Source organism: Puccinia triticina, chromosome 4A (assembly GCF_026914185.1).
Source record: "Puccinia triticina chromosome 4A, complete sequence".
NCBI lineage: Eukaryota > Fungi > Basidiomycota > Pucciniomycetes > Pucciniales > Pucciniaceae > Puccinia > Puccinia triticina.
The window spans coordinates 2,861,601-2,884,507 of NC_070561.1; the positions used below are offsets into that span (position 1 = coordinate 2,861,601).

Consider the following 22,907-nt stretch of genomic DNA (forward strand, 5'->3'; position numbering starts at 1 on the left):
CTCCCGTACGTCAGGAATGCCATCAGAAGAAAAAAAAACTAGTTTCTTTGTTTCCCACTTTGGGGCCTCGAGGGCCCCACCATTGGATTCCTGGAGCAATTTTACCTTGACCCGGCCCTTTGCCACTCCTGCCTCCCTTGCCCCTCGCCCGGCCCGGCACCCATGTCAAGCAAAACCAGCCGGCCAAACGGGTTTTGCAGCTGTATTTACTATCCTCATCTCCACCCCTCCTTGATCTTCAATATCCTTTGTAATATCGTCAGCTGGGATTGAGTTGAGTGTAAGATGTGTAATACAGGATGAAGCACACCCAATGGTGTCATAACAAAGGAAGTTAAGTGCCACTCAATGCCCCCCAAAAATTAAATAATATGTAGCAAGATTATCCATGATCCTGTGCATCCTTGTCTCCCTGTTACCTAATCACCCAATGAGAAATGGTGCTGCTACAACAAGTCGAAAATTGCCATTTTGAAATTCTCTCAGGCTGCAGGGTTGACTTTGTGCACAAGTCCCTTCTTTGGAGGGTCCCTGCTATCGTCCTTTGCAATTCTTCAGTCCCTTAAGGCAGATATCGTCTGCGCCCGCACAGCGTCGGATCCGTCAGTCGGACCAGGTGGAGCGGGCGGCGCCGAAGTGGCGTCAGTCCGCGGTCCTGCAAATACTCGGAGCCTTCACGAGTGAGCGGCTCTGGATCGTACGAGGGGCGGGATCATCGAGCTTCGTATGATAACGCAAGCTTGGAAAGGAAGACGTGGTGGTATCGAAGATGCATGATGTGCACTTATTCCAACAAAAAAACGGTCTTTACTGATGGTACAACTTTGATTGCTACTGCTGATGATGATGATGATGGTGGTGGGGGTGGTGGCGGAGCAAGAGAATGCAGCCTCTATACAAGGTAAAAGTACACACACAAGATGCTCCCCAGGAAGACGGGAAAGATGAAGAACAGAGGGAGGGGGGAGTAGTTCTAAAAGTTGAGGATCGAGAACCCGAGGAGGATGGAGAGGCAGCCGAGGGCGCTGAGGAAGCCGAAGGGGGGCAAGTTGCGCTCGGAGTCGTGTGAGTTGATCGCGCCGATGATGGTGTGGTCGACGATGGCGATGAGGACGAGTGTGCACAGGTTTCCTACGGACTGCAAGAGGGATGGCCAAGCGTCAGCTTTGGGGCATCCGTCTCGGCGCGGGTTTTCTTGGGCGTCATGGGGATGGGCGGGAAGCGGAGACTCAACTGCTACGACGGGGCCCCAAAGGCCTATCAGGATCATGAAGCCGGCATTACTAAGTGCCAGAGACAAGGTTTGTCAACAGATATCCTCCCGGAAAGGGGCCTCGCAGAGAGCAGGGAGGGTTCTTACAAGAGCACGCCCATGAGGATGATGCCCAAGATCATCCACGCGATCGCAGGGTCCTGGACGACTTCGAAGGGCTCGATGCCCGTCCAGTGCAGCAGGGGGATAGGGATCCAGAGCAGACAGAGAGTGGCGAGGCCGACCATGGTCGTCATGAGGTTTGCATGGAGCAGACTGTCCTGGCTGTAGAGGCTGGACCGGGCCTCGCGGATGGGCAACGAGTCCGGATCCACTCTGCCCTTGGGCCCGCCCTCTGATCCGCGCGAGGAGGATGGCCGGAACTCCGGGTCGGCGATGTCGGTGTCAGAGCCGCTGCTCGCGTGGTGCTCGGGCTCCAGGTCGGACAGTCCGGACTTGGCGGGGGGAGGACTCGAGTAGGCTTCGGACCACGCGATGGCGCGCTTGTACCAGACCTCGTAGAGGGCGTATCCGATGCTTCCGAGGAGGGCGAGGGAGATGCCGAGCAGGCGGAGCCGGCCCTTGTTGTGTTGGTCGTCGGGGAGCGGAGCGGAGTCGGACGGTGGGGCGGCGCGTTCGGCATAGCTGATGAGGAAGGCGCCGAGGAGCGAGCTGAGGACGCCGAGGGACTTGCGGGCCTCGACGCGCTCGGAGTCGAGGAAGCAGACGGCGAAGAGGTAGGTGAAGGCGGCGTTGGTGTTGAAGATGGAGGTGATCGAGGTCATGTCTGCGAACGGCACCGCGCCGTACCAGCACATCGCGGGCAGGGCGAGGAAGAGGGTCAGCTGGACGGAGCGCTTCACGAACCAGGCCAGCGGGAAGGCCTGGCTGGGCAGGCTTGCCGCTCTTGGTGGGATGTTGGGCAGGAGCAGCGGCTGGAGATCGGAGGCTGGCGAGCGCGCAGACTCATGCTGGCGGCGCTGGTGGTTGTATTGGAGCACGACGAGTCGCCTGAGTTGGCGCAGTCGCGTCGAGAGTCTGATGCTCGGCTGGAGGAGCTTGAGGAGGAGCAGGTGGAGGGGCAGGATGGCGATGTATCCGGAGTGGGTGAGGAAGAGCAACAAGTACGGCTTCTGGTAGGTGCGTTGGACGGCCTGGGTGAGCTCGGTCTGGATCACATAGGCTATACCATGCAAGTTACATAGTCAGAACGTCGCCTTAAAGCCGGCTCGACTGCAGTCGGCACACGTGTGGGTGTGCACACTGACAGCTGTGGCTGGGCCGGGGTTAAGCCGGGATGGAGAGAGTTCGAGAGGGAGATGTTGACGAACCAAAGGTGATGAGGATGAAGATGACCAGACAACCCAGTCGATTAGCCGAGGCCGGCGCTGCAGCAGTCGTCCTCTTCAGCATGATTTATGCAGCTCGTCTCTCTCTCTCTGCGCACTCTGCCGTGTATCTTGTATCATCCACCCGGAGCGTCCTACGAGTCAAAGACGATGATGCTGGGCAACTGCTAAACAACAGCGGGCTGGTGTCAGGCTTCAATTCTGTAAGGTAGAGGTAAATATGTATAGGATGCACTCACCTCTCGGGAAATGTGTGGTTGTTGGGTGAGTGGGTTTTTAATTTAAGCTCTCGCTGAGCCTGGGCCCGAGGCCGACGACAGCCCCCGAGCTGATCTTATATCCTCTTTACGCCTCCACCGCCCACACCAGCCTCAGCTCATCAATACACACAAGTACAAAAACTGCTGTGTCTGGATCCGAAACAGCAGCAATCCATGTATGTACATACATACTCCGCAGGAGAGGGTGCAGTACAGAGGGACATGCCCCAAAGCATCACCACGCTGTGATTTGTTTGCAAGCCAGCATCCATGGCTGAACTACTTCATGAGCAAATCCATGCACCTTGAAATCGGGGGGTGTAAGACTTGGCATGTGATCCAATCCACTGAGTAGCGTCTTGTTCAGAACGCTGGTCCAGGTGGCCCATTCTTCAACCATCTTCTTCCTGGATAAATGAACAGGAAGGGGGAACCGCCCGGATGTGGCCGCTGCCGCTGGGCAATGAGATGAAATACATAAAGCTATGTCCATTGGATTTGTTCTACATACAAACTGAAACAACACGGCCACTGTGCCCAATAACACACCAAGTTCTACCTCTGCAAGTCCTAGAGCTTGCTCGCCTTCTTCTTTTCTGTGATCTTCACCGGATCGCTCCACCTGGGTTTCCGTTTCTGCCGATCCCAGCGCAGGTCGTGCTCAGCAAGCCCATCCCACCAAGGTCTACATATCTGGGTGAGAGAGAGACTGACTTCAGCAAATGCCCGGAGCCCCTCGCGCATGTCGGGGCCGCGTGCCCACTCGTCGAACTCGTCCCGGAGGACGGCTGCAGCGGTGGCGAGCTCGATGCCGTCGCCGAGCTCCTCCTCCCGCAGCGTGCCGAGCGCGGCGTCGTCCAGGAAGCCGCGATGGCCCCGGCGGAGGGTGTCGACCATGGCCAGCTTGGTGAGCTGGACGGCCGCGGGCGAGTTAGCGATGATCTGCTGGGCCATCCTGAGCACCGCCGGGAGCAGTGCCTCCGTCGTGGGCACCACTTCCATAATATGAGAGAACTTTTAAGTTGTGTGCAGGCAGGGTGAGGAGGCGACAGCTTCGCGCGCTCACCCTCGTTCACGATCCGGAACTTGTCCCGCGCCGTCTGCGCATCCACCGGCCGGCCCAGGAAGAGCAGCTCCGAGGCCAGCGTCCTGCCGCAGAGAAGCAGCAGTCTGGGGATGCCGCCCTGGGCGACGAAGACGCCCTTGGAGACTTCCGGAAACCCGAACGTCTGAAAAAGAAAAAAACCCAGCTAGTCAGACAGATTTTTTTGCGTGGGGGAGGATGGCTGACTGACGCTGTGTTGGGTGGCGATGACGAGGTCACAGTTGAGGACGAGCTCCAGCCCACCGCCGAGACAGAGGCCGTCGACGGCAGCGATGAGCGGCTTGCGGGAGAGGCGGCGGGAGATGGATCCGAAGCCGTTGGGCGTGTCGAGCAGACGTCTGCGCTGGTCGTGCTCCTTCTTGGCGAGCCACTCTGTGCGGGAGCCCCATGTCCAGATACATGAGAGAGAGGCCCAGATTGGAGAGAGGAGACACACCTTTGAGGTCCTGGCCGGCGCAGAAGGCCTTCGTGGATGCAGGCGCAAGCGTGCCGGTGACGACGATCGCCCAGACCGAGGGCTCCTCCTCGGCCCAGTCCAGCACGCGCTCCAGGTCGGCCTGCATCTGCAACACAAAAAGCGATCGGTTGGATGGTGTGATGTGTCTGAGTGAGTGGATGTGGACGTGCCTGGTCGGTCATCGTGTTGAGCTCTTTCGGCCGGTTGAGTGCGACCATGAGCACCCGGCCGCCCTCGAGGAAGGTGCTCTTGACCGTCGGCCCGTGGGATGGCTGTTTCATCGTCGTTCGTGGTTTTCTAACTTGACCCCAGTCCCCGGCCAGGGCTGGAGGAAAAACACTTCATCACCCAACTCAGCTCCTGTGGACCTGCCCCACAGCTCACACTTCTCAATTAGGGTGTTCAAAGTTGACTTGCATAAAATCATAACACCATAAAGTCATAAAATTCTGAGCTGAAAAAAATATGTACCACCCAAACACTCAAATTACAGCAGCATTGCTAGAATGGTACATATGAAATCATCACTTGAAAGTTTTATGATTTTATGATTTTATGTATTGAAAATTTTAAGGCTCCGTTTGGAGCCGATATAATTGTGTGATATAATCTGGAATTTTGTGACATCTGATCAAGTTTTGGCGGACCTGATCAGATGTCACATAGGATGTCAGGCAAAAAAACTCATATATCGCCCGGATTATATTGGCTCCAAACAGGGCCTAAGATTTCAACTTTGAACCCCTTAAATGTCAGCTTTCAAATGGTGCTGGTCTCATCTCCCCAATCCTTATCATTTTCACTTAAGGTGTTCAAAGTTGAAATCATAAAATTTTCAACAGAAAATCATAAAATCATAAAACTTTCAAGTGATGATTTCATATGTACCATTCTAGCAATGCTGCTGTAATTTGAGTGTTTGGGTGGTATGTACATATTTTTTTCAGCTCAGAATTTTATGATTTTATGCAAGTCAACTTTTATGGTGTTCAAAATTGCATAAGATTTTTTTACATAAAATCATAAACTGCAATTTTGGCTGGGAGATGTGACTTTAAGTTTTATGCATGCTGACATCTCCCAGCCAAAATTGGCTTTATGATTTTATGTAAACCGTGACATATGCAATTTTGAACACCATATCTGAACACCCTAACTGTACTATGTTTCTTTTTTTTTAAAGAAAAAAAAAGAAATGTAAACCAAGGAATTACAACCATCATGCCTTAATGTGGATATTGGATTCACAAGCCTGCAGATATCTGCGGATCCTACACCTGTAGCTACTCAATTGTTGCAGATAGGATATTCAATTGTACTTATTATCAGAAAATCCCAAATTGGATCTTCAGAGCAATGAAATATCCTCCAGGATTCCTTTAATCAGTTTTGAAGTTTACGCCTCAAAAACTTGGGTGAGAGTACTCATCAGTACTGCCAAAACAAATGTCTATTCAGTTTTTCTTGTACATATGTTGGTGAATTTTAAAATTTGTCTTAGTTTTTTTAGGATTGAAAATCCTTCCTTTGTCTGCCAGCCTGCAGACATTATTCATAAGCCTCTTGTACGGAGACCTCACCAGTTGGGGTCCCCCGGACCCTCCATTTGCAAGGCTTAGTTACACCACGGGTGAAACACATCAAAATGATTTCAATTAGCAACCAACAGTGTCTTGGTTTGCCTGCCTGCAAGGGCAGACTGTCCCTTGACGGTTGGTGATTCACCAGAAAGCATCCAGGAATGCTACTGGAAGGCAATCCAAATGCAATTCAGATTGCCAACCTGTTTCCAAAATTCTTTCAATTGCAATCAACACTGCAACAGCTGCGCTGTGCACAGCAGGAAGCACAGCATTTTTTGCCCTGCTTTGTTAAGCTTTTAGCAGCACGTGAGCCACTGCACTTTTTGCCAATTTATCTCAGGGGACAAAAAAAAATCAGCAAGCTTTTTTCAGCGGCCTGCAGCGGAAAATCACTGTGTGCTGACAAGCGGTAAACCTTGCTGACCAGGGTGCTGAGCGTTGAAAAGCAATGGTTCTTGTTGACAAGAGCAATGAGTGCTGAAAAGTGGTCAATTCTTCCACTGCTGCGCATCTTGTGCTTGCTCCAAGTTAAAATTTGGACTCTGCAGCACACAAAACCACTGTGTTTCTTGCACTATCATTGCTATTCTTAGCAAAAAGAGGCTTAGTGGGCCCAAGCGCCGCAGTGCTTTGCGCTAGAAACACTTTTTGCAGCAAAAAGCGGCTAAAAGCAAAGAAAAGCGCCTCCAGCCACTGCGCTATTTTGCAGCAAAAGCGGGAAAAAAACAATTTGCTACCTGAGGATCAAAATCTGTGCAGCGGTTTTTTTTGCTGGGCTGACACTGAAAACAGCGCCTGGCTGCTGATCTATTGCTTTTTCTCGCCAGGAAAAGCAGATGGCTGCTGTGCTTTGCTATTTTGGCACTTTGGTCAGCAAAGCGCAGCTGTTGCGGTGTTGATAAAGGACAAACAACCGCCACCAGATGTAGCCCACAAATCTTTCATTATAAATGACTTTATCCATTCTGTAAAAAGCACCCTTGATATAAAAGTTCACAGGATCCTAGGTGAAGGTAGCAGCCAATTCTGGTCTGTTTTCAGGAATGGATTCAAATGAATTTTGGCTTTGTTCCAATTCAGACCCATCTTTTTGACTTTGGGTTTAGCCCCAAATTTTGATTGGAATGATTCCGGTCCTTTGAGCATACCGGAAGCTTTCCGCACCATCCAGTAGATTTTCTGGATTGAAACTTTAAATCTTCACCCGTGGTGTACCACCACCAGCTACCACCAAACACACTACGTCTAGCCAAGTTTGAGCGGGAGGAAATCTGAGAACAGCAGGTTTGAGTGTTGTGGAGGGATCATGAAAGAGTGCTTCCACGCCTGCTGCCTCAGGTAGCCTACATACAACAAGTGACAGGAGTGTGATATGTAGATGGCATGGGTGTAGCAGGTAAAACTGAGAAAAAACCTGAGTATCATACTCAACAGAAAGGACATCAAAATCGCATCAGTCATCCATTTCTCAATGAAATTTCTGACACCAAAATGCCAACACAGGCTCCTACAAAACACAAGAGAAAATCTGAAGGAAATACCCCCAAGAAATCCAAGTATGTACCATGGGCCATTGACTCCCGCTCAAACTCGGCTAAAATGGATGACTGATGCGATTTTGATGTCCTTTCTGTTGAGTATGATACTCAGGTTTTTTCTCAGTTTTACCTGCTACACCCATGCCATCTACATATCACACTCCTGTCACTTGTTGTATGTAGGCTACCTGAGGCAGCAGGTGTGGAAGCACTCTTTCATCATCCCTCCACAACACTCAAACACCACCACTCACTGTGCCTGCTGTTCTCAGATTTCTGGGAAAATTAAAAAAACCTGTCAGAGGATCAATTAGTCTAGTTTCCCAAGTTGATGCACTCAGTCAACCAGTGGGTCAATACATGACAACAATAACAGATAGATGGAATAACACATAAAGTAGGGATTGTTGATTGGTACCCCCGGCGGCTACACTACACCACAGGCGAAGTTTTAAAGTTTGAATCCAGTAAAAATACTGGAGGGCAAGAAAAACCAAAAAGCGATCGGAATGCTTCCGGTGTGGTCGAAGGACCGGAATCATTCCAATCGCAATTTGGGTTAAACCCAAACCTGAAAAGATGGGTCCGCGCCGGAATGAAGTCGGAATTCATTTGACTTCGTTCCAGGAAACAGACCGGAATCTCATTCTGGTTTCTTTCCTGGATTTTCCCCGGAATAGTTCTGTATACGACCGGGCAAGCCCCACAAATACAGCCTTATATCCACTAATCACACACCTGACTGCATAGTGTGTCTAGCATATTGGTCAAGCAGCTCCTGTGAGATGGATCAGCCAAATGGTGCTGGTTCGATCCCCCCTTTTGCTTGACCAGTTGCCCACTCGCATTTTTGAGCCTTCAGCAGCCCGCGCCAACCCGTCACCATTCCGAATACTCATCGAAAGCAATTCGGAATGGGGTTGGCAATCCAAAATAAATTCGGAATCCCATCCAGTAAACCGCTGGATTGCTTTCTGGAGAATCGCCAACCGTCAATGGACGGTCCGCCCTTGCAGGCGGGCCAACCGAAAGCATTTCGGTGGGCGATTGAAATAATTTTGACGCGCTTCACCCCTGGTGTACCTAGTACCGCTTGCCATGTCACGTGAGGGGGACTATAGTCCAATCCATCCCCCTTGCCCCACCTAGTCCGGCAGAGATCCGACCCCCAACCTCCATCCCTGCCCGGCTAGGTAAGCCGTTTCTTTTCCCTCTCCTCTCTTGGTTCCACCCCTTGTCCCCCTCCTCCTGGGAGGATTCTTGTACATAGACTAACAAGAGATCCGACCCCCGACCTCCATCTCTGCCCGGCTAGACGTAATACAGCCTGCACGTTGGTTCTAGAGCTTTCCAAGCCTTGAGCTCTGTGCCAACTGCGCCTCCGCCCAACAGTGTCTTGATTCCTTCAGGTTCAGGATCTTCTTTCAAATAGCGAGATATATCGGGTTGAATTCCATTTCACGGTGCCGTGCTGTTGTATAGTGGCACCAAAAAAACTTTTCTTCTTTGTTGTGGTCGACGGGATAGGTTCCGGACCCGCAGGAGTTGAGGACGGAAGGCTCTTCTCGAAATCAGCGGTGATTCTGCGGAAAATGGCTTGGATTTGATCAACCGAGATATTGTAATGCTCCACGATGAAGGTGGCATGTAATTGCCAAAAGCCAAGTAGCAAATCCTTCTGAAGGCCAGCCAGGCCCGGGGCCCATCGGACATCCAATAAAAATGGTTGGTATGCCTCGGGGCTCGGGGCATACCTCGGGAAATTCGGGGTTCAGGCTGCGGCCTCGGGAAATACGGGGTTCAGGGTGCGGGCTGAGCCTCATCATGCCCCGACCCGAACCCCGGGTTACAGAGGGGTATGGGTTATAACAGGTTCTGCTGTACAACTGTTCCCCATCCTCGCACACATCGTTGGAAATCGCGGAGTCCATCATACCCGCAAAGATGTTGGTCCCGCCTTTCCCCTAGACTTGCTTTTGCAACTCATCCCTTCGGTCTTTGGGGGTTTTGTTTCGTACCCCTCGCCACCTTGATTACCAGCTGACTTTCATTTTCCGACGTTATCGGATGATAGGACCACCTCTCTTGATCACCTCAAACAACACACCACCGTTGTCTGTGACACCGGGGACTTTGAAAGTCAGTTTTACATTTCTGCATAGCACCACCCTCCGTTCCTGATCCGATTACCTCTTTTTTGATTTTTGTCTGCTGCAGGTATTGCCCAGTACAAGCCCCAGGTGTGTATGATGTACTTGAATATCTTCATTCTTGCCAGCATTGGATTGATGAGTGTACTCTGACCATCGTTTTGATCAACTCGAAACCCAGGATGCTACTACGAATCCCTCATTAATCCTTGCAGCCGTCAAGAAACCGGCCTACGCCAAGTTGGTTGATGTCGCCGTTCAATATGGAAAGGCTCAGGGAGGGTCAGTGATTAGCCTCAGCTCTTTATCAACGTTGGTGGTGTTTATCTTGGATTCTACACGGCTGAATCCATGCATTTTTCTATAGTTCATTAGATAACCAAGTCGATGCGACAGTTGACAGACTTTTAGTCGAATTTGGAAAAGAGATTCTCGCTTTGATTCCTGGCCGAGTGTCGACCGAAGTCGATGCGCGATTCTCATTCGACAAGGAAGCCACCAAGCGCAAGGCACTCCACCTAATTGAACTCTACAAGACGGTAGGAATCGACAAGGATCGTGTCTTGATCAAGATTGCCTCATCCTGGGAGGGCATCCAGGCTGCTAGAGAGCTCGAAAAGGATCACAACATCCACTGCAACTTGACCCTTCTTTTTGGTTTCGGTCAGGCAGTTGCCTGTGCTGAAGCTGGAGTCACCCTCATTTCCCCTTTTGTGGGCCGAATCTTGGACTGTAGGTCACTCTTAAATCTTACAGCTAATGAATGACTGGTAATTTACACGGCCGGCACGCATGATTTGCCATATAGGGTACAAGGCCAAGAAGCCGGACGCTTCTTACGATGGTGCTGCCGATCCGGGCGTTCAATCGGTGCAAAAGATATACCGATACTACAAACAAGAAGGTTACAAAACCATTGTAATGGGTGCCTCCTTCCGCAACGTCAGTATCACACCGATCAAATCGTTTTGTGATGCTTTGCTTATTCGATTGTACGACGCACAACCTAGATTGGCGAAATTGAGCAACTCGTCGGATGCGACTTTTTGACCATTTCACCTGCGCTATTGGATCAACTCCACAAGTCGGACAAGAAGATTGAGCAAAAGCTCAGCGCCGCTCAAGGTGTGACTCAACGCTTCTTTCTGCCCTATTACCCCGAAGCCTCTTGGCTCACCTTTTCCATTCATCCGCCTGAATTTTTTAGCTACCACTGGTGAAAAGTTGCCAAAGGTATCTTACGTAAATGACGAGGCCGCGTTCAGATGGGCCTTATTCAGTGAGGAAATGGCATGGGACAAGCTCCACGAGGGAATTCGAAAGTTTGCTGAAGATGCCGAAACCTTGAAGGCCATGCTGAAAGAAAAACTTCAAAAGTAAAAAATGAATAAGGTTGTTTCTTGTTGATCGCCAATGCATCATATCTTCTGTAGACTGTCCCTAGAGGGGCTAGCACATGTGGTCCTCTCTAATCATTTGTAACTCTAGTCACCTCAAGTCATTATCCATACATGGTACAATGATACAATTTCCTCCTCACGATGGTGCAACCTGCCCTTCATTTGATTCATCACAAGTCCGCAGATCTGGCTAAGTTCAATTGAGCTCTTTTCCCTTTGTAACAAAGCTGCAACTAAGATGTACACTCGCAGGGCTGATCACATGTGGTTGTTATTGAGGAAGCATAAATTACAGTTGTGGGCTTTGATGAAGTCTTAGTGTTTTCAAGGGTTACACTGTGTGGGCGCAGGAAACAATCCTCTATCTTATTGCATGTTGGATGATATTTTGAAAGGTTCTTTGCCAGAGGGCAGTGGTTTTAACTCCTCACTTAAAAGGCCTGAGAGAATGTGAATTCAAACAAAACACAATTACCAATGACCATGCAGGGTGGCTTTATCTAGTGATGCATTTATAATTTACTAAGGCCAATGTTTTTGAGTGGTCTCAATACAGCAGGTCCACAGTCCGGAATTCATAATTAAAAGCCAGTGCTACGTAATCACCTGTATGTGATAAGAGCAATCAGTACTACTTTTTTGAACCATGCACATGGAAATAAAGGTACATGTGATAAAATAATGCTTCAAATAGGAGAAAATTTGTGGAAAACATTTGCAGAGAAGATGTGAATGTGGTCAATCTACAAGACAAAAGGTGTTACCCACACTGGGATGTGCGTGAAAATTTAAGAATTGACTGCTCACTGTGGAGTTCTCAGACCAGCTGTTGAAGTATTTCTCCAGCTGGTTCCAGGAGCAAGGGAATATTGGTGCGCCTGTCAATATCCACAAGTATACCCCCCTTTCCCTTTAGAAGCTTTATTTTGGCCTCTAGGCCGTGCATTTTCCAGTCAGTTGTAGGTAAAGTTTCAGAAATTGTACCAAGTGTATTCATGTACTAGGCAAGATGTAGATTCACAAATGAACAGCTATTCACACTTTCAACTTGAAAATTATTTTAAGGCTCATACCTTGGTAAAAATGGTAAGGAAAACCAACTATGGTATTTTCACATTTCATATTGCTTGGAGTACAAGCCCACATTACGCAGGTCTTCATAGGTCTGATACTTTTTGATACTTGAAGAATGCAAATTGATCTCAAACTACTTTCTGCCCAATTCAATATGGGAATTGGCATTACATAAATATGCTCAAAGGATTCATCTTGCAGCTGGCTGATCCTCTGAAGTTGCTATATTTTAGAAGAACTTTTCATAATTTGATGTTATGTTTGTTTTGAATGAAAAATTCCACAATGCAAAATATTCCCTGTCACTTGGCTGAGGATATATTTGAGCATAAGGATAGGGGAATTATTGGATAAAATTGTGTGCATTGAAGCTCAATTCCACAATTGTGATAATGATGAACTCAGCACAAAACTTCAGCAGAGATATATTCATGTGTTGGAATTGTGTGAAATATTATTCCAAAAGAACTTGAACTAAAGTTATGCCAGTGTTTGAAATAAAGTGAACAAAGATTCAAAGTTAACATTGAACTCACATCAGACCTAATTCAGTATAAAGTTACGTCTTGGCACTCTCTAGAGAGTGCAACACATCCCCCCCTGGTGATATCAAGTCAAAGGGTGTGAACATTGAGGTATATGAGAAAATTGGGTCACTACCTATTGAGCAATGCCACACTCCGGTCAACAATTAGAAATTTGGAATGAAATGTATTGAGCAAAAACTCTGTGGAAATTCTGGAAAATGACAAAATAGGCCGTGCTTGAGCATGTGATGGGGAAAGAGTAAAAACCAGATGATTGAAGAAAATGACAAACAATAACCTCCAGTTCCAAGTCTGGGATATCCTCCAACTTTTGCAGGCTGACTTCATTCCATTCAAAAATATTGGCTTTGATGGATAAAAGGTTTTTGAACACTTGTTTCTAACTCCCACAATCGTTGTAAGACTCAAAATTGGTTGTGAAACCCTTTTTCTGAATGGAGAAGGGGATGATGGAGGTGCAAACTCTGCCCTTCTATACTATCAGATAACAAGACCCACCAAGCTAAGCTTGGCAAGTTTTAATCAAGTGATAGGTCTGGTCTAGTTCCAGATGAAGCTGTTCAATGACAGGTATGTGAGATTTGAGAGGGTTTATGATGATGGAAAGGGTGAAGGTTGACTTGATGTTTCCGGTGGGGGTTGAACACAGGTCCTCGAGGGGGTGATATAAGAAGTTGAGAAGAGTGTCTGGACTGAGAAGGGTATATGTCTCAGTCGGGAGTTGAACCAGGAACCGGGTAACTTGTGACAGGTGTGTGATATGCAACCAGGAGATATGAGAGTATGAGAATATGAGAGTGAGCTCAGTGGTTCTTGCAGATAAGAGGGATGATATGGTATGTTATAAGAGTGTAAGGGTGATGATAATGGCTAATGGGTGATATCTGTATAACTGGTGGGTACTGAACTGAGGGAAAAACAGCTGGGGGAGAGAGCTCCTTATAAAGACAAATGTGAGGGATTTTAACTACAAGGGGGACCTTGGATGAGGGATTTGAGCTGGTGGGCTGCGTACAAATGGTGTCAGAAGATACTAAATACAGGCAAAAAGTGGGGTGAGAAATGAAAGATGATGTCATACTATGCAAGGAGTGCATAAACAAAGCAGGGAAATGTCAAATACAGGAGTACCTCATGCAAGGGGTGCATGAGTGGCGTCAGACTGATGCAAGGAGTGCAGAAATGGGGTCAGAAGACTGCATGCAGCTGCAAGGGGTGCATAAATGAAGCGGGGCCATGTCAAATACAGAAGAAATGGGGTTGGTCCCCTGCATATGCAGTGGAGATAAGAGGGATAGAAAAGAGTATCTGTTTGGCTGGGGCTGAGTATGTGTATACCTGGGAAAGGTGACTTGAGGGGTGTGACAGGTTGATGACTGGGGGCTGGCCGTGTCCATGAGGGTCCAAGAGGGTGTAACTTCCAATCCAGCGGGGTTCCAGTGACGCTTCCAGTGGTGAATAGGGGTAAAATAAGCCGTAGAATCCATTTATGAGGTCCCTTTGGTGGTATCTTGAGGCCTAGGGTGAGTAAATATATGTATGAGGAAAAACTTTTGATTTTTCACTTTTCCATCTACCACATTGTAGATGACTATGTTGGCAAGTTGGAAGATACAAAGAGAATGAAAAATATATGAACAAATCATAGAGAGTCAGATTTCCAACTTGATGATCCTTAGCTTATCAGAGGATGTGACAGTGATGAATATATTTTCAGTCTTGAGATAGCCTGCTTTCTTTTGTCTGCTGGATTGATTTGATTGGGAATAGACTGACATTTGACAACAACTTTATCTTTCTGCTGTTGAGCTTCAACACAATTTGAAATCTTGATGAGGGCCTGACAAATGGCAGATTTTCTGAGTGGGATAACATGAGAACAATAGATCAATACCTGGATTACATTCAAGTCAAAAGTTAATAAAAGAACTACCAAACTCACTGGAGATAATTTGTGCTGAGCCAGTACGATGCAGTCATAGTAATGCTGCATGATATCACTACAAAGTTAAAGTGAAATTTAAATGAGTCTGTGGGCAACATGTTTCAGTTCTTTTGAATCTAGGACACTGACGGTATAACACTCAAGATGGTGAGGGGGATGAGGCCACAGGTGGCAATGAGGGAGGAAGAGACAACACCAGCGAGTTGGTTTTGTTTGAGACAGAGCAGGGCGTCGGAGAACATCTTGAGGAACAGGTATGATGGGCGTGTGGTGGTTTGGTGCTGGGTTGACCATCTTCTGGATTGGTAGGCCAGTTTTATCTGTTGGGCTGATGGTTTGACTCGATGGTACAAGTCTTCTTTGATTTTGAATCTTAGCCAGATTTGTTTTGGTACACCAGGGGAGATATGTTCCCACTCTCCAGAGAGTGCCAGAGCTGAATTTTATGTCAGTTTTGGTTGGATGTCAGTCAGATGTACATTAGAAAATGATTCTGAATTTGTGTCAGAAACAAATCACAAGCTTTTGGTAATTTTGTTGAAAGTGATTCAGGAGTGAATGCAATGTTTTCTAAAGACTTCTCATGATTTAAGGGGAACTATATTCCAAAATTTCAATGAAATCAGATTTTGTTAAATGCAAACTCATCAATAAATCATGTTGAACTTATGTTGAAATGTAGCAAAACAGGCTAATAATTTCCAAATTCGCTTTTTCTGTACAAAATATATTTCCCCAATTTGCTAATATTTTCCCTCAGGCTCAAACATACCAGCAAAAAATACATAGAAACAAGCTTTATTTCTTTTGCAGAGCTTTTGACATAAAATGCAGAAAATTCTGCATCCCAATATTATCAAGTAGTATATATCAATGCAGGCTTGAGCTAATTGATTGATAGGTAGCCAGCAAGAGGTGTTGGGTACTGGAGCTGGCCACTTTCCACCCGCATACCTGCGCGGGTGCAGCTACCCGCCACCTCTTTTGGATGAAGTTCTTGTTGGAATCCTTTGAATTCTGTTATTTCTCAGAAGAGAGAAAGCCTAGGTGAGTTGTACGATGTGTACATGCTCACAAGGATGAATTGCTGAAACACATTTTTGTTTCATGCGTAGACACAGCAGGTTCCAATTTGGAACAGCTGAACAAGCGAGTTGCTTGCAAATCAAGAAGTGACGTCAGTTACGTCAACTTCTCCAATGACAATCAGAGATCATCAAACTCGAGGTGAGTTAATGATCAAGCAGGTCAAGAGGAAATAAAGAAGAACTGATTACGTTCTTCAAACCTCTAAAAGTGCAGCAAAGTCGTTGACTGTCATCAATGCAAATAACACAAATCTTATTGATTGTATCACCTCACCAAATACTTGTGAGTAAGGAAGATAAACATAACTGTTTCTTAAAAAGAGTTAACGATGAGTTACTCTTTATTCTAACAAGTTATTGTTTTTCTCCTAGATCAGCCGAAAGATCTTTAATCAATAAAGATTCATTTGGACTAAGCGACATTGCTTTGCAAAGTAATTTGATCATTAATAAGCGGATGTATTTCGCACACTGCAAAAAACTTGTCGCGCACTGCAGGGGGCGTCCACTCAACGTCCCAGCCACAGTGGGTGGTAGCTCAAAACGCTTTGCGCACTGCAAATGAAAAAGCTTGAAAATCCCCTTTTTTTTCTGCCAGCCGGCAGAGGGGATTTTTCTTGCCCCTCCTCCATTTTCTTGGGGTATTTGGACCCCTCAGCATGATGTAGAAAAAGGATAACAAAGAAATACAAAAACTAAGCGGAGCGCCTCCCCGGGGCGCACCCCCCGTGGATTTTCAACCTGCCAAAAGTCCATGGATCGGGTACACTGCCCCTCGAAAACAGAGTTTGAGGGGCAGAAGTACATACCCCATGACTTCGCCGTGCCGATGGCCGGCACAGGCTGGTCCCGGAGCGGAGTACAACATGCAAACTCCCCCGATGACCGGCCAGCACCCAGGGGGAGTGCAAATCACCGGTCATTGAGTGGATTAAGCAGTCCTCTCAATGACTGGAACAGTCCCGGTCATTGAGAGAAGTAAACACACCTCTCCATGAACGGGACCGTTCTGGTCATCGAGAGGAGTACACACACCTCTTGATGACCGGAACGGTCCCGGTCATCGAGAGGAGTAAACACACCTCTTGATGGCCGTAACGGTCCCGGTCATCGAGAAGAGTAAACAAACCTCTCGATGACCGGAACAGTCCCGTTCATCGAGAGGAGAAACTCTTGGTGACCAGAGCAGACCTGGTCATCAAAACTTAATCTGCTTGATGAACGGGTCTACTCCGGTCACCGAGAAGAGAAGCACTCCCTCAATGGCCGGAGCAAACTGTTCAAGGAGAGGAGTGATGAACGGTTCCCTCCGGTCATCGAGGGGAGTCTTTACTCCTCTAAATGACCGGAACAGACCCGGCCATCGAGAGGAGGATCACTCTTGATGACCGGGCTCTTTACTTCCCCAGGTCATTGAGAGAAGATTAAAGACTCCTCTTGATGACCGGGTCTGTTCCAGTCGTTGAGAGGAGGAGTGTTTCCTCCTCTCGATGACCGGAATGGACCCGTTCATCGAGAAGAGGGTTTAATGCTCTGAGTCTTGATAACTGGAACGGTTCCGGTCATCGAGAGGATCATTTGGCCCTCTTGATGACCGGAACGTTCCCGGTCATCGAGAGGACCATTTCGCCCTCTTAATCACCGGAACGTTGCGGTCATTGAGATGACCATTTAGCCCTCTTGATGACCGGGACCGTTCCAGTCATCAAGAGGAGTGCTTAATCCACTCAATGACCGGTGATTTGCACTCCCCCTGGGTGCTGGCCGGTCATCGGGGGAGTTTGCATGTTGTACTCCGCTCCGGGACCAGCCTGTGCCGGCCATCGGCACGGCAAAGTCATGGGGTATGTACTTCTGCCCCTCAAACTCTGTTTTCGAGGGGCAGTGTACCCGATCCATGGACTTTTGGCAGGTTGAAAATCCACGGGGGGTGCGCCCCAGGGAGGCGCTCTGCCTAGTTTTTGTATTTCTTTATCATCCTTTTTCTACGTCATGCTGAGGGGTCCAAATACCCCAAGAAAATGGAGGAGGGGCAAGAAAAATCCCCTCCGCCAGCTGGCAGAAAAAAAAAGCGGATTTTCAAGCTTTTCATGTGCAGTGCGCGAAGCGTTTTGAGCTACCGCGCACTGTGGCCGGGACATTGAGTGGACGCCCCCTGCAGTGCGCGACGAGTTTTTCGCAGTGCGCAAAGTACATCCGTTAATAAGTTATAGCTAACAAGTATATGATTTATTAAACTGATTTCAACCTGTTGTTTATTTTTTGTTTGATAAGAAACAGTTTCATCAAACAGATCTTTAATCATCAACGAATATTATTGCTTTCAGTAAAACTCTTGATAAAATTAGCTTTTCTATTATTTTATTATTCATAGCAGATCACATCTGCCTTTAAGGTTATTTTTCTTTCTTTATTTTCTTTATAACTTGTACGCATATGTCAAAGATTAGCATAATCATAAAAGAAATTATATCTTTAAGTTCTCCAATTCTTTCAGTTCTGAATCCCAATAACCGCACCTGCACCCGCACCTGTTGGGGGGGACCTGGCGGCCTAGGAAGGTACCCGCGCAGATACCCGCGGGTACCCGCATCTTGTCATTCACCTTGAAAACCGGAAGGAATCCCTTCTGGTTGATGTGGCTTTATAATCTCTTTGAACAGAAGGGTTTCTTCTGGTCAGAGAGTAAATAAAAGCCTCTTCGCGTAGAAGGTATTCCTTCTGGTTGGGAACAATGAATGTCATCAACGACCAGGAAGGCTTCCTTCTTGTGGCCAAGGGTTTTTAACCCCTGCGGACAAGAGGGTATCCTTCTGGTTTCCAAGGCTGTACAGCCCGGAGGACCCAAAGGAATCCTTTCTGGTTGCAGAGGTAATAGAACCTCGGCGAAAAGAAGGAATCCACTCTGGTTGTAGAGGTGATACCGCTTTGGCGACCAGAAGAAACTCTTCAGGTTTCAGAGTCTACACAGCCTCTGAAACCACAAGGATTCCCTTCTGGTCGCCGAGGTTGGCTGGAGTTGGACAACGTTGACAACCCAAAGGAATCCGGGTTCAGGTGTGGGCGGGTGTGGGTTCAAACTTCAAATACCCGGTATCTGTTTGATTTTACCCGGAATCCCATAATCCGGACCCGCACCTTCTTGTCACCCAAATGTACGCGCGTACATGGTAATATCAGCATAGAGTTGGAAAACGGGTACCCGCTGGAGCTGGGCAAAACAAAGTTAAGAACCGATTGCGGGAACCTTCTATCTGCTGGCGGGTAACCCTGCTGGCCGGCAGGTACATGCCAGCGGATGGGCAATGATTGAACCGGTAGATTCAATCAATAAGTCGTTCTTTATTGTCCGGTGTGAATTCATCCTGGTCTCAGAGATAGTACAGTATCAATGGCCAAGAGAATTAATTCCTCCCGGTGGTCAAGACTTTATTGTCTCAGTGACCAAGAGGCATCCTCTAAGTCACCAAAAATGTACAATCTCAACAGCTGAGATGAATTCTCTCAGCCATCAAAACCTCAACTTCTCAACGGCTGGAGGGATTTCTTTGGTTCATCAAGACGGCAAAGCCCCAATGGCTGAGAGGAATACTCTCATTCATTGAGACTATACAGCAAAATCTGGGAGGATTCCTTCCAGAGATCAACATGCACATTCTTGACAAGCAGAGGTATTCCTCTTGGCCTTCAAGAATGCACAGTCTTGATGGCTGAGAGGATGCATCTGCGTCATGCAGACAATACAGTCTTGACCTCTGGGAGGAATCCTCTTTGCCATCAAGACTGTACCTTCTTGAGGGCCGGGAGTATTCCTTCTGGAAATTAAGGCTGAAAATTCTTGAGTACTGGAGGAACTGCACTCCGTCATTGATACTGCACAATCTTGAGGACAGAAGATATTCCTAAGTCATCCAGAAAATTAAGTCTTGACACTTGGGAGGAATACTCCCACCCATTTAAATATACTTACTGCACCATTTCAAGCTTCATATTTATTCCTCTCAGCTGTTGAGACTGTACCATCTGAATGAATGAGATGTTGCGGTGATAAACTGGAACAGCAGAATGTGATGATGATGTTCGTGGAAGGATGATCATTGCATGAGAAAAGGAAAACAAGGAGAGAGAAGAGAGAAAAGAAAAGACAAAGATACACTCACCTGGAACAGCAGAATGTGATGATGATGTTCGTGGAAGGATGAGGAAAGGTCCTTCCACGTCTGCTGCTCCAGGTGACTACAAAGGTGAAATGTCACGAGCTGTGATATGTACACGAAAGGATTGAAGCACAAGAACTTGAGAAAAAGGAAAGAAATGACTACACAACCTCAACACCCCCCCTTGCTGAAAACCTGAGAGAAAAGAAAAAGGAAAGAAAGAGAAAGGAACAACAATGATAGTGAGAGAAAGAAAAGAATTAGAGAACTCCAAAGCGCGCACGATGTTCTTCCAGTAGGGTACAACCAAGAGGCTTAGTGAGCATGTCGGCGAGCATATCCTTCGTGGAGACATGCAGGACCGAAATTTTTCCCAGTTTGACACATTCGCGGGAGAAATGATAACGCGCATCGATGTGTTTGGTGCGCGAGTGATGTTCAGGGTTCTTGGCGAGAGCTTCAGCACCAGCGTTGTCGACGTGTAATGGGATCGCAGTCTTTGGTCGGAGTTTGAGTTCAGTCAGAACGTAGCGGAGCCAAAGACCCTCTTTGCAGGAGTCAGAAAGAGCCTTATACTCCGCTTCGGTGCTCGACAGTGACACTGTTGCCTGCTTTCGAGATTTCCAGGATATCGCCCCGTCGCCTAGTCGAAATGTGTATGCGGAGGTGGAGCGTCTGTTGTGGCGATCTTCAGCCCAATCAGAATCCGAGTAGCCAGAACAAGTTAAGGAGCCTCCCAGACGGAGGCGGAGGTGTTTAGTGGAGATGAGATAGTTGAGAACGCGGACGGCAGCTCTCCAGTGAGATTCGGAAGGATCACGGAGAAATTGAGACAATCGATTCACCGCAAACGCAATATCCGGGCGGGTACATTGGGACGCCCAGAGAAGCGCGCCAATGAGCTGCGGGTAAGGACCGGAGGAAGTTTGTTCGGTCTGTTTCCGTGGCACAAGATCCTTGAATAACAGATCGGTGGGCGTTTTTACCGAGACGTGAGAGTTACCAAGGAACCGTTGTTGTATATCATCTATGTAGTGAGGTTGAGATAGGTGGATGGTATTGTCTTCCAGGTTCCTGTCTATTTTCATGGACAGGAAATGATGGAGGTCTTCATCCGCACCGATTTTGAAACGTTTCCCGAGATTCTCAATGAGCGGGTCCACAAAAGTCGGTTTGCCGACTATCGCCAAGTCGTCTACATGCACAGTTACCGCTCCGACTAGAGATTGATTCCTGATTTCGAAATACAAGGTAGGGTCGTATTTTGATTGTGTAAGGCCTGCTTGCAAGAGACCGTTATGCAATTCGAGATTCCATTCGCGTGGGGATTGCTTTAAGCCGTAAATCGACCGGTGAACCTCACAGACCCAATCTGGATGGTTGGGATCCTCGAACCCTGGAGGTTGTTCCATGTACACAGGCTCTTCGAGGTGTCCGTTGAGGAAAGCTGTTTTGAAATCCACCTGTCTACCCTTCCATTTCTTGATGGCCAAGAGACTTAGAATCAGTCGGAGAGTCTCTAGTCGGAGGGTGGGCGCAAAGACTTCCTCGTAGTCAACACCCTGCACCTGAGTATATCCCATTGCCACAAGCCTGGCCTTGAGTTTTTGTATGGACTTGTCGGGTCGTCGTTTGACCTTGAAGACCCACTTGGATTTGATGATTTTCCGTTTGAGAGGTCGGGGAACCAGGCGCCACGTTTCCATGCCGAGGAGAGATAAAAATTCTTCTTCTGCCGATTTAAGCCAGCGAGCCTTGTGTGGCGACCGGAGAAGTTGTTTCCAGGTCTTAGGTGTGTCGACTTCGTCGTCGGGGGAGGTAGACTTGGCCCAAGTGCCGTAGCGTTTGGGAGCACGTAGCTGACAACCGGAGCGTCGAGCTGGTGGGGATGAAGGTCGAGGCGGCGGTGGTGGCTGAGAAGCAAAAACGGGTGACGGGGAAGGCGGGGAGGGAAAAGGAGGTGGCGGAAGGGGGGCAGGGGGAGGAGGAAGATTTTTCTGGGGACTTGGGGAGGGAGGAGAAGAAGGAGGGGGATTTTGCGGAGAAGCTGGGGAAGGAGGGGAAGCATTGAGAGAGGGAGGAGAAGATGGAGGGGGGGAATCTGATACGTCCCTGGGAGCGTGTATGGATGCAACAAGGCGCCGATCAAATCGAGGTTTGAGTGGGATATTAAGTGGTGGGGAATCTAGAATTGATGGAGATATAGCCGGCGCCGGTGGAGCTGAGGACTTCGTCGAGGTGGGAGAAGGGGAAAGGTGCGCCGGCCACGGAACGTCAACAAATAATGGAGAAGGCTGGCGTTTTAGCTCGGCTCCGTAGGGAAATGAATCGTCGTCGAATAGGACATCCCGGGACTTTATTACTGACTTCTTTTCCATGTCCCAGAGTCGATAGCCGTTCCCATCGCCGAGATAGGAGAGAAGAAGAGCTGGACGGCCTTTTGCGTCGAGTTTCTGTTGATTGGCTTCTGGTACCTTGTACCACACCAGGCAGCCGAAAGGGTGAAGAGTTGAGAGATTAGCCAGTGGTTGTCGGAGAAGTTCGTTTGGCGCCTTGAAGCCTGCGGGAGTGTAACATGGAATGGAGTTTAGCGTGAAGGAGATATGACGCATCGCGTCTGCCCAGAAGAGTTTTGGAAGACCAGCACTCTGGAGGGAGCAGCGGATAAGATTGCCAAGTGTGCGATTGGTCCGCTCGGCAACACCATTTAATTCAGGAGAGTGAGGGGGGCCCGGTTCATGGGAAATTCCAGCAAGGTCGAGATAAGAGGTAAACTCAGAGGAGATATACTCCCCGCCGTTGTCCGATCGCAATGCCAGGATCCTGTGAGAGCCATCCTTCTCAAAATGGGCGCGAAAAATCTTAAAGCAGGAGAAAACATTCGATTTGGATTTCATGGGAAAAAGGGAAACAGCTTTTGAGAAGTCGTCGACAAAAGTAACAAAGTATTTGTATCCTTCTCTGGATACCACCTCAAACGAACCGACATCCGAATGGATAA

The 22,907-nt window shown here is 48.0% G+C and overlaps 4 protein-coding genes across 4 annotated transcripts; 1 reads left to right on the top strand and 3 right to left on the bottom strand.

The window, feature by feature from the left end:
- Positions 1-973: 973 nt before the first annotated feature.
- On the bottom strand, positions 974-2,665 carry PtA15_4A351 (uncharacterized protein; the record flags this gene model as incomplete). The annotated part of the gene is made up of 4 exons (XM_053168227.1): positions 974-1,138; positions 1,235-1,283; positions 1,361-2,435; positions 2,584-2,665. 4 exons carry the CDS (start codon positions 2,663-2,665, stop codon positions 974-976), a joined length of 1,371 nt encoding a protein of 456 aa, XP_053019457.1.
- Positions 2,666-3,431: 766 nt separating this feature from the next.
- PtA15_4A352 (uncharacterized protein) lies at positions 3,432-4,704 on the bottom strand (the record flags this gene model as incomplete). The annotated part of the gene is made up of 6 exons (XM_053168228.1): positions 3,432-3,497; positions 3,576-3,856; positions 3,928-4,090; positions 4,157-4,338; positions 4,403-4,529; positions 4,594-4,704. 6 exons carry the CDS (start codon positions 4,702-4,704, stop codon positions 3,432-3,434), a joined length of 930 nt encoding a protein of 309 aa, XP_053019458.1.
- Positions 4,705-9,402: 4,698 nt separating this feature from the next.
- Positions 9,403-11,074, top strand: PtA15_4A353 (uncharacterized protein; the record flags this gene model as incomplete). Its single annotated transcript, XM_053168229.1, has 8 exons — positions 9,403-9,548; positions 9,619-9,683; positions 9,762-9,784; positions 9,876-9,976; positions 10,062-10,426; positions 10,503-10,636; positions 10,705-10,819; positions 10,902-11,074. The coding sequence occupies 8 exons, from the start codon at positions 9,403-9,405 to the stop codon at positions 11,072-11,074; spliced, it is 1,122 nt and encodes a 373-aa protein (XP_053019459.1).
- A 3,453-nt stretch (positions 11,075-14,527) lies between these two features.
- Positions 14,528-14,903, bottom strand: PtA15_4A354 (uncharacterized protein; the record flags this gene model as incomplete). Its single annotated transcript, XM_053168230.1, has 3 exons — positions 14,528-14,575; positions 14,659-14,716; positions 14,791-14,903. The coding sequence occupies 3 exons, from the start codon at positions 14,901-14,903 to the stop codon at positions 14,528-14,530; spliced, it is 219 nt and encodes a 72-aa protein (XP_053019460.1).
- Between the last annotated feature and the right edge of the window lie 8,004 nt (positions 14,904-22,907).